The sequence below is a fragment of the Rhipicephalus microplus genome, chromosome 1 (genome assembly GCF_043290135.1).
Source record: "Rhipicephalus microplus isolate Deutch F79 chromosome 1, USDA_Rmic, whole genome shotgun sequence".
NCBI classification, from domain to species: domain Eukaryota; kingdom Metazoa; phylum Arthropoda; class Arachnida; order Ixodida; family Ixodidae; genus Rhipicephalus; species Rhipicephalus microplus.
Genome location: NC_134700.1, coordinates 154,367,107 through 154,384,294, shown reverse-complemented (window position 1 = coordinate 154,384,294; position 17,188 = coordinate 154,367,107). Strand labels below are relative to the sequence as shown.

General features: G+C 46.6%; 1 protein-coding gene across 9 annotated transcripts in view; it reads left to right on the top strand.

Moving 5' to 3' along the window:
* fray (oxidative stress responsive kinase frayed) overlaps positions 1 to 15,319 on the top strand; it is a 293,102-nt gene extending 277,783 nt beyond the window's left edge. For all 9 annotated transcript variants that reach the window (XM_075887521.1, XM_037429835.2, XM_037429832.2 and 6 more), the window contains exons 15-18: positions 9,669 to 9,721; positions 12,145 to 12,213; positions 12,312 to 12,373; positions 14,479 to 15,319. In XM_075887521.1, the coding sequence (XP_075743636.1) occupies positions 9,669 to 9,721; positions 12,145 to 12,213; positions 12,312 to 12,373; positions 14,479 to 14,562 (268 nt within the window). In that variant the 3' untranslated portion in view covers positions 14,563 to 15,319. The remainder of the gene's footprint in view (positions 1 to 9,668; positions 9,722 to 12,144; positions 12,214 to 12,311; positions 12,374 to 14,478) is intronic.
* Positions 15,320 to 17,188: the final 1,869 nt, after the last annotated feature.

Genomic DNA, 17,188 nt, shown 5'->3' with positions numbered 1-17,188 from the left:
ACACCCCGCCGCCAACGAAAACTTACTCACAACAGATCAAACTGCGTCTTTATGAATTCGTGAAATGTATATCTAGTCTCAATGTTCGCTGAAGCGTAACGCTTTTCTCAAGAGATCACCTTGAACTCTGAGCACTTACAAAAGTAACGAAGGGAAATGCAACTCGTGTACTAACACGCTCATTTGCTGAATGTAGTTTCATGTCAGCTCATGTTTTTAAAGGACGCCCAGGATTTTGCTGTGCGCTCTAGCACGACATCATACTCTCATCCAAAGAGCGCTAGCATACCAACACGCACCTAACCATAGGCGATATCCCTTTTACCAATGTACCCCTAAACTATCATCTGAACGTAAATATTCACAAAGAACAACACGCAAAGAAAACAACGCCAGATGCCGTACACGTCAAGAGCACCTAACAAAACTTGCGTAAATTTTGCGCTAGAAACCCCGTACCAAATGTTTCTTAAACGTGAGCATCTCGAAAATCGCTTCTTGTTTTATTCTACAACCTTCCTGAACATTGCTCATTTACTCTATTTAAGACGGCATGCGATGTCGCGCTACACTAAAGAGCACGAAGCAAAGAAAGTTTGGCTCCGCTCGACAATGCTACCGCGCTTTCAAAACTAGCGGGCGTACCAAAACTTCATTTGCGACTTACGTGCTCTTATCTCTAAGAAAAACTCATTGCACGCAGTCGGTTGACTGATGCGGGTAACTGCTCCCGCATAACGCTTAACAGTTGTAACTAAGAGCTCTTAAACACTGCATAATAAAACAAACCGAGAAGTGAAAAACTCTATCCAAACAAACTAGCCGGGGAGATGACAAAGGAATATTACTTCAAAACCAAAAATAAGCAAACATGCTTCCCAGTAAATTCCTGTGTCACTCTCTCCAGCTTACAGCTGTCCTTCACTCTTCAGTCGTACTCGCGGTGGTCGAGGTCTTGGCGGATTTCGAGAACGCCCGAGACAACGACGCGTATGTGCTACCAGCTGAACGGCGCAGTCATGCATCATTCGCGATTTCAGCCTGCCTCTGTCATTCTGGCGGAGGGGACCCGAGCGATGCGTGGGAGAGAGTGGCCATGCCTTCTTTGGGCTAGCTCCCGTGTGGTGTTTAGCTATTGTGGCCTTTCTTCTAGGACCCTTTCGACAATCCTGTCCCCGCAAAGCTTTAAATCTCCTGCGTACATTCCGTCGCGAGGATGCGCGCTGTGGCCTACCCTTTCGCCGCTGGCGCCTTACTTCCTGCCACAAAGGCCTCTTCGCTGAACTGGCCAATGAGCTACCCTCTTTTCTTTCTCCCCGATGCTTGCTTCCTCCTTCTTTGTCGCGCGCGTACCTTTTACTTCTCTACGGCGACGTCTGCGACCGAATTTTCCTGCACCGTTAGGAAATTGGCCTCAGGTTGCGTCATCGGTAGTTTTACAGCTCAAGGGTGCTTCTGCACCACCTGCCACAGTACTTTGGCACTTCGATTTCTTAGCTTTGTCGCCTTATCCGACCGATTCACCTGTGCTAAAGTTGTACTCAGGTGTGCCCTGAAACATTCTGTGGATAGAACGGAAAGACCGGCGCTCTCTACGCAATTCCGTTCGCAAACCCGCTTTCCTTTTACTTTTCGTCCGGTTGCTCGGACGCATGCAAACTGACTTAGGCGTCAATGCAAAGTGCCTAGTACTACTTACTACACTCAAAGGTTTTGCGCCTTCTTTTACACACGTAGTACTGTTTGTCTCCCTCACGGCTTGGCGACGTCTCTTTCGTCTGCGCCACTTCTTGTTGTTCGTTTCTGAGCTTCCCAATCACAACTCCAGCTCGTTAACACTCTCACTGCTTCTGTCTGCTGTAGTCTCATCCTCACAGTGTAAATGATTTTCGACTGAATCACCTTTCTTTTCACACACTGCACTGGCGGACAGGTTAACACAATAAGGAACAATGCAGCTCTTTGAACAATCTCGCTAACATTCCTGGGAGCTGTCTGCAACCGCGTTGTTGCCCTCACTCTCTACTTTGGCTGCTTCTCCTGAGCTTTCTCCGGTGTTCTTGATTACTTCCACATTGTTTGCAAGATCCACCGTCGCGTCAAACACAGTTGAGGTCTGTACCAGCTTTTCTACGGCTATTCTAGCTGTTTCGCTAGCATTTAACTGGCACAGCACCTCGTCGCACCCGCTCTGGTCTTTGTCGGCCTCTCTACGCAGCGCAGCATCTTTAGCAGCACTCAAATTTGGTTCTTCAACGAACCTGCTGCTATCCTTAAACGTGCTAGTCTTATCTACGGCTATCAACTGCACCTCACTAATGTTTTTCTCGCATTTTTCGTGTGCTACACTTACGGATGGCTGAAACTTCCGCCGCATTGCTTCAATTTTACGTTCCAGAAGTTTAATCTCCAAGTAGCGTGCTTCATCACGCTCTTTTTCTATCCCTTCTTTCCTTTTCTTCTCTTTCTTTTCTATCTCTTCTTTCCTTTTCTTCTCTTTCTTTTCTATTCCTTCTTTCCTTTTCTCCTCTTTCTTTTCTATCCCTTCTTTCCTTTTCTTCTCTATCTCGTTTCTGATTTCGTTCCTCCAACCTTTTCAAAGCTTTTAACGCGTATGCAATATCCTCCTCACTGGAGCTTTCCAAAGTTAGCTCTAAAATTTCTGACCTGCCCATTCCTTCCTTAACCTTAATACCCAGGTCATCACAAATGTACAAAAGACCATCTTTCAGCAGTGTCCTCACCTCCATGATTGCTGTTATACTTTGGTCCTGCATCACACAAATGTAGGGGATCCCTCTAACACAAATTGGTGATCTCCCTAACTCACACACAATCCAGCTTCGAATCAACTCACACTCAAGAAATGAAGCCTGGAAAGTTATAGCAAAGACCAAGCACTCACCACAGCACAGCATCATGTCGTGAAGTCCATCTCACCGCTGCCAACCAGTTTTTAAGGGTCGGAAGGAAGGTTGCTGATGTCGTCCCACCGCTGCCACCAGTTGTTGCGAATGGGGGTCTACCCGGTCTCTTGTGGTAGCGTGGTGTAACCGGATGGAGGAAATGAATGCTGACAAGAAGAGGATACGAAAAACAAACAGGTTTATGGCACTATTTACACATATTTACAGCAAAGAAAGGTTAGAAGTTTTACAAACCACGAGCGTGGTGGTTGAACCGTTACATGGTTCAGAGCGACGTCCAGCACTCTGCAGCCTCGTTTTAAGCCCTGTCGGGCTCCTGCTCTTTGAGTGGAACACCAATCACACATACACAACAGGTGAGGGGGACGAGCATGCACGGTCCACGTGAACGTCCATTATTGAGCCGTGACCGCTGCACTGTGAGGTGGCGCCAGCGGGGCTCTTCCTCGTCGTGTGTGTGCCGCTAGTCGAGAGGTCCCAAGATCCTGACAGCATACATGAAAGGGTGCGCGAATCTGTTCGCTAAATTAGCGGGGCGATTTGCGGCGGCCACCACGGTTTCTTCCAAGGAAGATGCTGTCTTTGTTGTCCTCTCTCGAACGATTTACGGCGTCGTGCCGACACGACGTCTCATCCTCCGGCTAGCAGGGACAATGCCTGATGGGCATAGGCAGCCGGCCGGTCGGCTACTTGATTGAGGATTAAAGGTGCGCTGCTCCCCCGTCAGCTCTGGCGCCGGCCACAACAGCTTCCCCCTCGCCAGATGAGTCGCCGAGGTCATCAGGCACCGCTGCTGCTCGAAGGGACGACGAAAGGGTCCGTAGTTGAAAGTCAGGAACTCGCCTTTGCTTGCCGCATGGTCTGGGCAATTGCCGAAATCTTCGACAGCGTCTCGTAGACTGGGCGCCGAAGGGGTTGAGAGCCCCCCCCCAGTAGACCGGCTTACGCACCGTGACATCTGCCCAGACGAATTGTCGAGCCAAACGTAACAGCACACAAATATAGACAGCTTTACGGCACTCACCAATGTCTCACAATCTAATTGCAGAAAACGGAATGGCTGTAGCTTAATTTGCTGTGAAATGGCACAGGGATGACCGACAACAAGTGCTCAAAAAAATTAAAGCTGAGAAAATGGAGCTCAAAGAAATTGGAGCTAGAAGCTGATATAATGGAAATCGGAAAGAAGCTGGCTTTATTTTGCATTGGAGAAATGCAGTATTGATTTTAACTTGAGCTCCAATCTGTCCTCTTTATGATGATGCCAATATGGTGGCATTGTGCCTAGGGAAAGTTCGAAATTTGCATTTTTCTATGCGCAATTTCCACATAGCCTTTGATGACAGCCCACCAGTAGAATGCTTGTTTCTCAACTTCTACTACTTATTTTGGTCTAAAATCACACTATGATGTAAAACATGGTCTCAGGATTACAGAAAAAAAAGATCAATTGAAAAAGTGAACATTTTGACCAAATTTACTATTCCTATTGCCACGTCCCTCTTAAAAGTAAACAAAACTTCCTTTATTTGCAAAAGAAAACATTTTTTCTTTTAAATCAGTTTATTGTCTGAATGATCTTGGATATATTCGTGAAAAAGCAACAGTTTTCATTTTCACTGCTGGAGAGAATTGCTAATTAACATACTTTTACTCGTTGTGGCTTGGTCTGCATGAAGCTGTGCCATGATTGATGCTGTGGGAGAATTTTTCATTTGCCAGTTGTGCTGCTTGATACGTGGTGCATGTTGCCACAATACTGGCAATTCGTATGGAGGTTTTTCTGCGATGCGGTTTATGCAGTCTGTTGATGTGCTGCGCAAATTTAAGCTTTCTTCCTTCACTTTACCCAGATTTGGGTGCACGTTAAAGAACCCCAGGTGGTCTAAATTTCCGGAGCCCTCCACTACGGCGTCTCTCATAATCATATAGTGGTTTCGGGACGTTAAACCCCACATATCAATCATCAATCAATCAATCCTTCACTTTACCTTAAATTTCGTCCTTTGATGCTAGGATACTGGAACATAATACACAATGGTCTTGTAAAGCCGCATGGCCACGTATGTCCCAGGTTTTTTCTTGGAAGTGTGATTGCACTTTATGTAAATTTTTACTACTTGGCTGCTGGCGGGAAGGTCGCGCAATTGATCCCAGGAGGGCCCGTGTGCGGTGTGACATCAGTGCACGTTAAAACCAGATGGTTGAAGCTTCCGGAGCCCTCCACTACGACGTCTCCCATAATCACATTGTGAGTTTGGGATGTAAAACCCCAGATATGATTATTACAGAAATTTTGATGCAGTACGAATTTGTGAAAGTACATGGGCAGAGGTGCGTATCACGCGGCATGTATTATTGTGCAAGTTTGTGTGACTGGGTGGTACAGTCAAACCTCGTTATAACGAACTTTGGAAAATTTTCAAAATAGTTTGCTGTAGTCCAAATTCGCTATACAAAACTGCACCAAAAAATCACCAGACCTTAGTTTGACTAAGTCAGCAGCATGACAGGAATCGACAAGACACTTACTTGAACAAAAATACATTTATTGAGGCTAAAAGAACCTGTGCAACGTGGCTTGTCTTTTTTTTTATTGATGGCGGGCTGTATAATGCCTTGCTCTGCCATGTAGAGGCATTCCACAAACTTGAGCCCGGTGCCTTCTATCGCGCTGCAATAGCGCTACGCCAGAGCCAAACCAGCCAAAGCCTCACTAGAAGTTGGCAGCGGAAGGCTTTTGGAGACGGCATCTTCAACTTCCGCTGCTTGAATCCCAGTTTGCTGGAGTGTCACCTCGGCAGCGATTTCCACGTCAGATAGTTCGGCAACCGCTTCTGGCGCGTCGTCGCCAACGATGTCGTCCAATGTGAGCGTGTCCGACGCATCGCCCACAAACTGCGAAAAATCGCTCCACATTTCGTCAAGCTCGACAACCTCTTCAGAGCCTTCAACATCTTCAGTGGGCTCTTCAACTGCCTCAGCGCCAACGGTGAAGCCAGCGTACCAAAAGCAGTTCCCGATCGTCTATTTCTTCACGGTCTCCCAAGCGGCCTTCAACATCTGTATGGCACCCAACAAGTCAATTTCCAGGTCTTCGTTCATTTGAAGACGAATGAGCAGTCGCTCGATGAGCCTTCGCTTGTAAAGCGCTTAGAAGGCGCGGATGATCCCTTGGTCTAGAGGCTGGAGCTTGGAGGTGGTGTTGGGCGGAAGAAGCTTGAGCTCAATATTGCTCAATGGAAGCTCTGCTGAGTGTGCCGAGCAGCTGTCGACGAGGAAACACACTTTCCTGCCTTCATCCCGAAGCTGCGTATCCCACTCCCTCAACCATTTCCCAAACAACTCTCGTGTCATTCATGACTTTCAATTGGAAACATAGGTGACTGGTAGGTCGCGGCAGCGTCTCATATGGTTCGGCGTTTTGAACTTGCCGATCACGAATTGACGAAGTTTTGTCGAACCATCCATGTTTGCGGCAAGTAGGACCGTGATCCGGGCCTTGTTTTGCTTGCCAACATGACATTACTGCCCTCGGGTGTCCAGAGTTTGGCGTGGCAGCATCTGCCAGAAGAGGCCCGTTTCGTCCGGGTTGAAAATATCTTTTGGATGATATCTGGCACGAAACTGAGGCCACTTTTCTTTCATCCACTTGTCCATCGCTGCGGCATTCACCGACTCACTTTCGCCTATGACAGCTTTTCTGACGATATCGTATTAGTTCTTAAATCGTTGCAGCCACCCCGCACTGGCTCTAAAATTTTTGGTATCGATTATGAAAGTGAAGTCTCTTGCCTTTTGCTGCAGCATTGGCCCCGACACAGGAACATTCCTAGCCCTTACGTCGACAAACTATTTATGAAGACATTCTTCGACGTGTTCGAAGGCAGCGGGTCGAATACGCTGTGCGTTGGCATGTTTTCCGCTGTCTTGCTGAACAATTTCCTTTTTCTGCTTCAGCACCGTGCTTAATGTGCTGCAAAGTATTTTGAGAGCATCAGCAACGACTGACTTCTTTTCACCTCTTTCGACACGCCAAACAATTTCCAGTTTCGTCGCATACGTCAAGGCAGTCCGTTTCTTCTCATTTTGCGCCATGGCGACGGTGTACGACACCGCCTAGCACCACAAAAACATGCAAACGAAGAAAACGCCACACGCACCCAACGACAAAGCAACCGCTAGTTCGGAATGGCGGCGTGCAAACTGACGCGTCTGTTGCAGAATATTCTTCTGGAGCGGGCCAGACCATCGAAGAGGACAAAGTGGGGACAGGCACACGCTAGTAAAGGACAGCTTGGGCTCCATGACGAATAAACGGGTCGTCTCCGCCTAACGTCTGCGGACGGGTTATTTGTTACATTTGGTGCCGAAACCCGGGATCAGTTGCTTGAGCCTGCATTCTGGCCATCCTCTCACGTTCTTGAAGCCAGAACTAGGTGCGCGACACCGCGTAGAGAATTTTCTCGTTGTATTCTTGCGCCATTCCTACTTCGTTGTCCAGGACTTCTTCATCTGTAGTCACAAGGATTATGTTGTCGAGCTTCGATAGTACTACCTCCTTGTCTTTGAGGTAATCCATGTGACTGTTAATCTGAGAGTCGTCAATATCCGGTTGCGGCAGGAGGTCCGTAGCTGACCACTTTCAAACAAGTACGTGGCAACCGGACGAGATCAGTGTCATCATAGTATCCGGCGCCTATCGGAAGGTCACCACCGGCAAAATCAACTGCGTAACTGAAACGCTAACAGCGATAGAGATGTTTGGCTGGATGGTTCAGGGACACTTGTCGTCTGACAGTATCCAGCGCCCGTCTAGCACACTGTTCGTCTTGAGCCGCAATCCTGCTACAATGCACACAGATATGTCTTCGATGTGGCGTTTTGGGGCCATCAGGAGCGATAAAGCGTCTTTACGAACCTCAAGTAAGCACCAGGATCTATCTGTATGGGAGCAAGGTATCTCCTCAGGAAAGAAGTGCCATCTGCCTGACTACGCGGTTGCTGGCGGCAGGAACTTGGCAGACGCGGAGCCGCCGAACAAGCATGTCAATACTCGTCACTGCCGTGTGCGTCGACGTCGTCAGCGCCAGCGTGTTCATGGTGACGCCGTACTTGAACAACTCGTCTCAGACCGGCCACCTTTTGGGCAACCACCACGACAGGCATCGCGTCTTCGTAATTCTGCGGGCCAAGCACGTCAGCATAACGCACATCAAGAACACCCTCGGTCTCATCAGCATCGGTTCTGGAGACAGCAAGGGGTACGACAGCCACGAATCAACGGCCGTAGTGCACAGGCACTCCCGGTAGCAAAGCAACTGCATTTCAACACAAACTGCAATCTTGGTGGGTACGATTCTCCTTGGCCCCCCTGGAATGATCTTGAATAATAATCCGGATTGGAGCAACCTGGAGTGGCCCAGACTTCATCGAAGCGTGCGAGTCATCTCGGCCCCCCTGGGAGGATGTTGCAGAATGTTCTCTTGGAGCGAGCCAGACTATCGAAGAGGACGAAGTGGAGACAGGCACGCGCTAGTAAAGGACAGCTTGGGCTCCATGACGAATAAACGGGTCGTCTCCGCCTAACCTCTGCGGACCAGTTATTTGTTACAGCGTCCACGCCATTAATCGTCAAGGCCGCTCCATTCTACCAGCGCGTCAAGCGCATGCGATTTTAGTAAACGGCTGTATCCGTATCCTTAGAGAGTGAAGCTTGCCGATCTCGGGAGCCATAGAAAAAAATATCGACGTTGGCCGTTTACGCCGCTACATCGCGTAAGGCGCTACAGGCGCATCGGATGTAAATGCAGGTTTGCCTGACTGTCGCTGTGCTGCGGAGAAGCCGAACGTGTGCTCCCGAAGTGGTCCGGGAAATTCAGTATATCCATTGCGCGCTCGAGTTCGTTCGCTATAAAAATGCCAAAATACATGTAATTCTTTGTGCTTTCTATCGGTAGTTTGACATAGCCAATAATTCGTTACATCCATGTTCGTTATACTGAAGTTCGACTGTAACTCTCCTTGAGCTGGGACAAGCTAGTTGGTCATAGCACCTCTGTGTTTTAGGGGTGAAACTCCTTAGGGTGGGGGTTGTTCTCTCGTAGTGGTAGTATGTTGTAGTAGTAGCCACTTGTACTTAGTTTTAAGAATTGCTCATTAGATGGCATTGTGTGTATATGTCCTTGGAAATAATATCACCAGATGACCTTAGTGGTTTTCGTATAGAAATTCACAGCATATCCACGGAGTGAATGGTGATGAGTGGGGCGAAGCGTTTGTACATAGCTCCGTCACAAGCGGACGGACGGACAGATGGTTCGCTCCAGTCATCATCATTCAGTCCATGGATATGTTGTGAAATTTTTTTAGTGACAATTTTTATGAAGGCACTATTTCTCGACTTTATTGCTGGGAGATAGTCAAGGCATATCACATGCACATAGATAATGGCTCATTGTCTTCTATCACATTGCTTCAAAATGAAACTTTTTTAATGGGTTGTTTTCTGGTGTGAACTATGTAAGCTTAATTTATATTATGGTATGTATGCAATAAGATTTCAGTTCGGAGTCACCGCTCATGTTGCCCAGTTCTTTGTCCCTTGTCTGTGCCATGCTGCATGTCCAACCAAACATGTATTGAAGCTCTTAAAGCCCTTTATAATTCATTCAGTGCCAATATAGAGGGACAGTTTTCGTTGTGTTCCGACTTGTAACTGTGAAACTTTCTCTCTTGCAGAAATCAAAGGAAAGAACTTAACGATATCCGATTTGAATTCACCCGCGACAAAGGTGAGTGTAGCAGCTGCGTGTTACTAGTAGCATGAGAAATATACTTTTTTCTTGCAATGATAAATTGGGTGTGCGCGCTTGTTATGTAGCTGGTAAGACCTCGGGGAATTATCAGGAAAGCTGAAAGTCATTTTAGCATACTTGTGGACACACGACTGTGCTTTCATCAACTCAATGATTACCGTATTTACTCGCGTAATCCTCGCACTCGCACAATTCTCGCACCCCCCACATCGCCCAACAAAAATACGATTTCCTCGAGTAATTATCGCACCCCCGAAAACTGCTGCAATAATGTCGTCTGCTCTTTTCAGCCACTGATGATGATAGTGCACTTCATCTGACGCCATCTCTTAAGCATCAAGCTTAAGCATTGCACAGAGATTCAATCCAACTCAAGCCAAGCCGAAGTGGCCAGTGCGTGTTGCGGCGTGTTTTGTTTGTTGCGTCGGTAACCTTGTCAAGTTATGAGGCGATACTGAAGCTGTACGGCTGCTTTCAAGTTGCAAGTGATAGATAATGCACTAAAGAACGGCAACAGGGCCGCCGGTAGGCCCTTGGGATTGATGGTAAACTTTATTTCTTAAGAAGGAAACTGCGGACAATTCTGCTAAATAGACATCATCCCAATACTGACGTCCCGCGCTTACCTTTTGAAGGCTCCTGTTGAGCGACGAACGCTACCGCTACGCCCGCAACGTCCGCAAGCTTTGCGTATGGTATTCTAGTTCTCGACTATTTGCTTCCACTTTTTGTGTCTCAATTAAATCTTGTCTTGTGTTGAACCTCTGCTTTTATTGTTGAGGTAAGTTTTAATTAGTACTTCTTAAAGCTTGCTGTTAGTTGTTGGTGTGAAAATCCCGATTTGTGGCCACTTCGTTTTCTTTTTCGCTCTGTGCGTTTTCATAAAAAGTTTTCGCCGCGTAATTCTCACACACCCCAACTTTTCATCGGTTTTCCGGCAAAAAAAGTGCCAGGATTTATGCGAGTAAATACGGTAAGCATTAGCCACCCTTGAATAAACGAATATTGTGATACAGTTGAACCTTTTATGAGAGACATGCACCAGGAATCAATTCCTGTCTTTCATGTGAGGTGTCTTATATGATATAAGCAGGGTACCACGCATGCATTTTTTTTATGAACAACGATAACAGTGCAGGTGCAATGGTGTCTCTTATAACCCATCTCTCTTGTAAAAGGGTTCGACAGTATAGTGTATTTTTATTAGTGCATAAAGTGTGGGATGTGGGTACTGAAGTTGATAAATGAAGATGGATTGTTTTTGTTTTCTTTTTCTTTCTTTTTAACGTCGCTGTGCTTGCGTTGCACTATAAGCAAAGAGGTTTTTTGTGCGCACAACAGATGGCACTCTGCCAAATTAAATTTTGACGTCGTGCGCGCTCGCGCTGCTCATAACTGCTTAGCGTGATTGTAAAACTACGTTTTTACTTTTGTTGTGTCATTATATTGCTATGTAATGGTGTAATTTAACGTTGTTTCGATCGTCGGCACAAGCTATCTCACCGAAATAAAATGAACAGATACAGCCAAACCACTTTATAAGGTACACTGATACAAGAGACAAATGGGTATACGAGACACCAGTATGCCTACAGTAAAATACTGGGGATATGAAAATGCATACCTGCTTATAAGAGACATCTCGTATAAAAGACAAGAATTGCTGCCCAGAGCATGCCTCTTATAAAGGGGTTCAACTGTACATGAAAAAGTTGATTTTTTTTCCAATGACCGGGGGGGGAGGCATTACGCGAGTGAATACGGTACAATCAAACCCCTTTATAAAAGGCACTGATGTAAAAGAGAAATGGGTGTAACAGACACCGGTGTCCCTACGTTGCAATGGGTCTCCACAAAGAAATGCATACCTGGTAACCTGCTTGTAAGAGATGCCTCATGTAAAAGACAAGGATTGCCCGCTGGTGGTTGTCTCTTATAAAGGGGTGCAACTGTATCCTGACACTCGCTCTGTCAAGTCTATGGCTCCGTCAGCCCAATTTTTTTTCACTGAATAAGGATTACATCTGCACTAGCAGATGCTGTTAGAGTCTGTGATGTTAATCTGCTTGTCAAGCATCTTTCCGGGGCAAGAGTGGTGCTCTTAGTATTGTTTTTAAAACACTTGTTCACTGATATCTGAACAGTGATTTTCCTATTGGTTGTCCCATCGAGATGGAGCTTTGCCTTGGGCCAAATGCAGTTTCTTTAACTGAAGTGTGCAGAAGCATTCTCATTATTGATTCACCAAATTAGTGTGAATGAAACATTCTGCTGAATTCTTGCTGTTGGGGCTAATTTATATTGGTACGCCTCGTTATGTGCACTGCTCGCTGCATGTCTTCATGGCTTACAGCTGCGGGTAGAAGCAATGTAAGCTAATGTGTGGTTTAATTTTGCAGATACTCCTGATGGCATTGCTTCCGAGCTTGTTGGTGCAGGCTTGGTCGACGGGAAGGACGTCGTCGTCGGTGAGTGAACTTTGCACTCGGACAAACAGGTGGCCAACTGAGCATGTTCAGCTGTTTAACTGCAAAATTGCAAAACGATTTCTCTACTGTTTGTGCAGTGGCTGCCAACCTGCAGAAGCTGATTGACAACCAGATCATGAGGACAACCACATTTGCCTTGGTAAGATGCTTCTAAAAAGCAAATGAGAGTGCATGTGATTAAATGTCATATTTATTTATTTATTCTTACTACTCTATATGGTACTGTTCCAGGGGGTCAATAACGGTCGGCCATTTGTTGTTTGCACTCTTGGGTACAGAAGCGCATAATGTCATGCATTATTAGAATTTATGTCTATAGCTTTTCTTTTTGAAAATATATTGCAGTTTACATTGTGGCGCCATGACATAATCACCTATCTGGAAATATTTTTCATCTAGTATTTTGTATGAGCCTACAATACTTAGTGTGTCGCTGAACAAACATAGGCTGGTTTTGCTTGTTGAGGTCATGTAGTTGGATGTGTAGTTGGGCCACGAATACTGTAAAAACCGGAATATAGGTCGGGCCCCCAAACTTTGAATCTCTGAAGAAAAAATTTTTAAAAATCACACAGTATCACGGCGCAGCCCTACCTTGGTAATTACGAGACACAACCAGTTGCACTGTGGTGACATTTATTTTTATTTGGTCACTGATTTTATGTAGTTGAGCGCCAGAAGGCCACAAAGTGCTCTCACTCGCTCATCCAAACTTGAGTCTGACGAAGTCTGTTTTTCACTAGTAACGTTCCAGAGTGCATCATCCTCCATTCCGTTCAATGTGTTACTGTTGCAGCATTTGCAGACAGACTGAAGTACGCCGCCTCAGTGCAAGTTTGGAAGTTTGCGCTCGTGTACTTCGTGTCCTTCTTGTATCTGTGTCGTCGTTCTGTTCTCGCGCTATAACTATCCTCAGCGCAAAGCCCTTCGGCTTCATAAATTGGTGCACCCATGATGGCGATGCCTTGAATTTCACCTTCGTGAGCCCAGAGTCGCGCGCTATCTCGAGAGCTTTCACGCAGATGCACTCCGCTGTTACGGGCAGCGACCTTGCACGCAGCTCCCGGACGAATTCGGCGAGTAGCGCTTTCATTTCGGGGTGCACTGCAGTCCGTCCACGAAACTATGTTGTTTTTTTGTTGTTGTTGTTGTTGTTGTCGCTTTAGGATTTGATGCGCTGCTCTTGGCTCCTCCAGTATCGGACACTTTTCTCTGATGCACCGAATTCCCGTTGTGCCACCAGGTTGCCGTGCACTTCGGCATACTCGATAACTTTTTCTTTAAGGGGCCTTGCAACACTTTCTGAGCATGGTCAGAAAATGCTGCCGATTCGTAGTAGAGGCTCCCAACAACACGCGAGCCAAATATTATAGCGCAGCACGCGGCCTGGCATTCACAATAAATTGTCAAAGTCGGCTAAAAATTGCTTTCTCTTCTCTTGATAAATCACGTTATATGCCCAAAAATCGCATGTCAACGACCCACCTATCAGCCATTGGCTGATTTGAACATGACGTGCTCGCTCGTTACATAGATCGCCGCGGGAGGCCGCTACTTGTCCAAGAATGTGCACGCGCAATCACACTGAAAAAGCGGCACATAGGAAGAAAAAAAAGAAAGAAAGAAAGTGCTCGAAGTTGCGAAGCGCGCGTGACATTTTTCTGTTGCCCTGCGTCCCTCCCTGCTTAGCTTCCAGCGCTTTCGTCAGGACTAGAGAAGAGAGAATGCAATTGCAGCATGCGACAAACCTTTGTAACTCCACTCGCACTGGACGGATTCTTAAAATTTTTGCGGCATTGAATTAGTGAGGCAATAAGCTCTTCCAGTGAATTCATTCCATGGTTACTTGAAAAAGTGTTTCAGGGCCCCTTTAAAGTCTATCGTAAGCTGTCGTCGACTACCACTAATTTTTGAAGGAAATAGAAAAAAGAAAATAGCAGACTGACAGCAGATAACTGAGGCTGAGATAAATTGTTACGAGATTCGGCATTTTTTTCTGCGAGTGACCAGTATACAAAACGAGGGACAACATTTTATTGCATTTTTCTGAAAAAAAAAAAGAAAGTTAGACCTATGCTCCAGTTTTTACAGTAGTATGTTTATAGTTGTCAAACCTGGATACACAGCGAACTCCCTATTTTTGTGTCATGAATGAAGCTGGATCACATTATCAGTGGTCTTTCCAGCTAAAATTGCGTTGAAGTTTCTCTCCTGTTTCTAACCATGGCCGTATTTGCTGCACAGAAACAGACACCCGAGGAGGCTGCTGTGGACACCCCAGATGACAAGGCGCTCATCGGTTTTGCTCAACTTTCAATCGTAGACTAACCAGAGCAAGCGTTGAAAGTTGGCAGAAACCCCGCGCCCCGCTCCCGCCGCCGAGAAGAAGAAAAAAAGAAAGCCAGCAGGTCCACGTACCACACGCCGCCTTAAAAAAAAAAAGAACGATTTGGTCTTGGTCAGCGAGTGAGCGCTCATTTGCTGCACGCAAGTGACGCGGGGGGAGGAGTGGCAGCAGCAGAGAAGAGGAACAAGAGGCAGTGAAGCGCGACCCCATTGCTGCTTTCTTCTCTCATATTTTTGTAAAGTGTAAATTTTTTGGTCATTGAATGCAAAGAAGAGGAGTCAGGTTTTGTACAAGCGAGCGAGCCGGCTATGACGCAAGGAGTAGCCATTGATGACGTAGTGAGGGCATGATGTGGGGCTGCGAACCGTGCACATACGCACGCGGATTAACGAGCACACCACCGCTTCTTCGCAACCTGCACCGTTTCTTTGTTTTTAAGGAGCCTCGCTACCCTCCCAGCTCATCTTTTTTTTTCGTGTCGTGGCCGCATACGTAGGCCACGCCATCCATGCAAGTCTCTTCTCTGCCTTTCTCATTCTCTAGTACCTCTAGCCAGTCTTTGCTCCCACACTTTGGGCCGGCTGAGGTGCGTTTGATTATGCAAGTGTGTACAATAGTCTCGGGCAAGGGTGCCGCCTTCCCCCTCTCCCTCTAAGGGCAGTGTGGGAGTGCGGCAGGGGTTGGTTTAATTTATTCAGAGGCAGTCTTAGACGACAATAAAGGCAGATTTCAAAGAAATCTTTGTGAATCGTCTTTCGTCTGTTTTCTATTGCTTTCCACCTTGTGACGAATTTAGGATGTGGCGTAGTGCCGCTGCACGCAATACATTGCGGTTTGTGGTCCACATCAAACCTACCAACATCAAGAAACGCAAGACTTCCAAAGGTTATAAGTTTATTTTGGAACGTACATCCACAATTAGTTTCAGTAACTTGAAAACTTGAAATGAAACTTTCAGAGATAAAAAATTACGCTTACTTTTTAACGCTTATTCAAGGTAAACTAAGAAACTTTTTTACAGCGAAAGCTGTTATGAGGCTGAAACTATGGTCACGCGCGGCGCCGTAGTTGTCCGCCGCCGCCGCCCAACGTTACTAGAAAATGGATAAACTGGTTTGAACGCTCCGCCAGAGAAGTGGGTCGCGTGGCAGTCACGAGGCGCTGCAGTTTTCGTTAATGGATAAGGGAAAGAAGTGTATACTTAAGGGCTCGTTTTCCGTGTTTTTACGCATTATTAACGAGATCCAACAGACAGTAATGCCAAGGAAAGTATAGGGGAAGCTATCAGACCGAATGGTAATGTAAACGTGAAGAAAGAAAAGTGGGTGAAAAGATAACTTGCCGTGAGCAGGAACCGAACCTGCGACCCTCGAATAACGCGTTCGGTGCTCTACCACCATGGAGGGAGAAAAAAAAACTGTGGAGAGGCCCTGACGTCACTAAATGTGAAGCAGTGGTGAAGCCGGAAGTCTGCCATATTGACTTTGCAAATTTTCCTCTCTTGTTTACGTCTAAATGTAAAGTAGAAGGCGCGACTCGCTCCGGCTCGGAAAACACGTGGGCTGCGCAGCGCGCGTGTCCTGACGATCCGAAACTAATGGAACGGGGCTCAACACTCTGGGCCAGCTAGACACTTTCGGCGAAATCGTTTCGTCCGAGTATTAACAGCAAGTAACTGCTCGCCGCCAACGAAGCAAGTACAAAAGAACGCGCGCTAGGTGCACTGACAACGCCGAGTGTTTTCACGTCATTAATTCGGCAACTGTACAGACATCACGATCGGTCGTGCGTCTTCTTTACGGTTGCTTTCCGACACGAGTCCGACGCAGCGCCCGGCCACTGTGTCCGTGTTCCGCGTGAAACTCGCCGGCGTCGGCATTCTGCGACCGTGGTGACTTTGAGCACGGTGCAAGTTACATTTGAACGCGGTTGCTCTAACGTTAAGATTACAATTCTGGGGGGTAAGTATAACAAGCAGAACAGAAAAGGTTTTTTATCGCGCACATGCAAGTTGTTACTGTACACATACCGAACACGATTCCTTCCTCTATGGCTGTTATGTTTCGCGCTAGCTTTCCTGCCGTTGTTTCGCTACGTATGTCCCATTGACCGCCAATCTGTGGGGATTGTTTGTTCCGAGTTTTCTGTCTTCCTGTGTGCGTTAGTGCCGTGTTGAGCCTGTTCAGAAGTCTGTTTGTGATTATCTTGAGTCGTGCATTAAACGGCGCCATAGGCCATCGGACATGGAGTTCCGATGATTTTGAATATCCCGCAAAATTTAAACCTGGCGCGCCATGGGCAACTATTGCCATCTGCCATGTTAACTAAAAACTAGTATTCCAGTTTCTGTTTGTTTTTTTGTTTTTTTTTTTTGGTGGAGGCGCCGTTGAAAGCGAAAGATTGGATTGGATAAACTTTTATATGGTCCTCCAAAACACAGATAACTGTGTTGCGGGCAGCTGCCACGTGGGGACCGAAGGGCGACGCGTTTGGCAAGAATGGCACCTGTCCGAAGTCGCGACATTTGTGGTGCAATTATATACAAATTCCCACCGTGAGTGGCTCATAGCTTTTCGGCGGCGCCTGGTTGTGGCGCGAGATATAAAA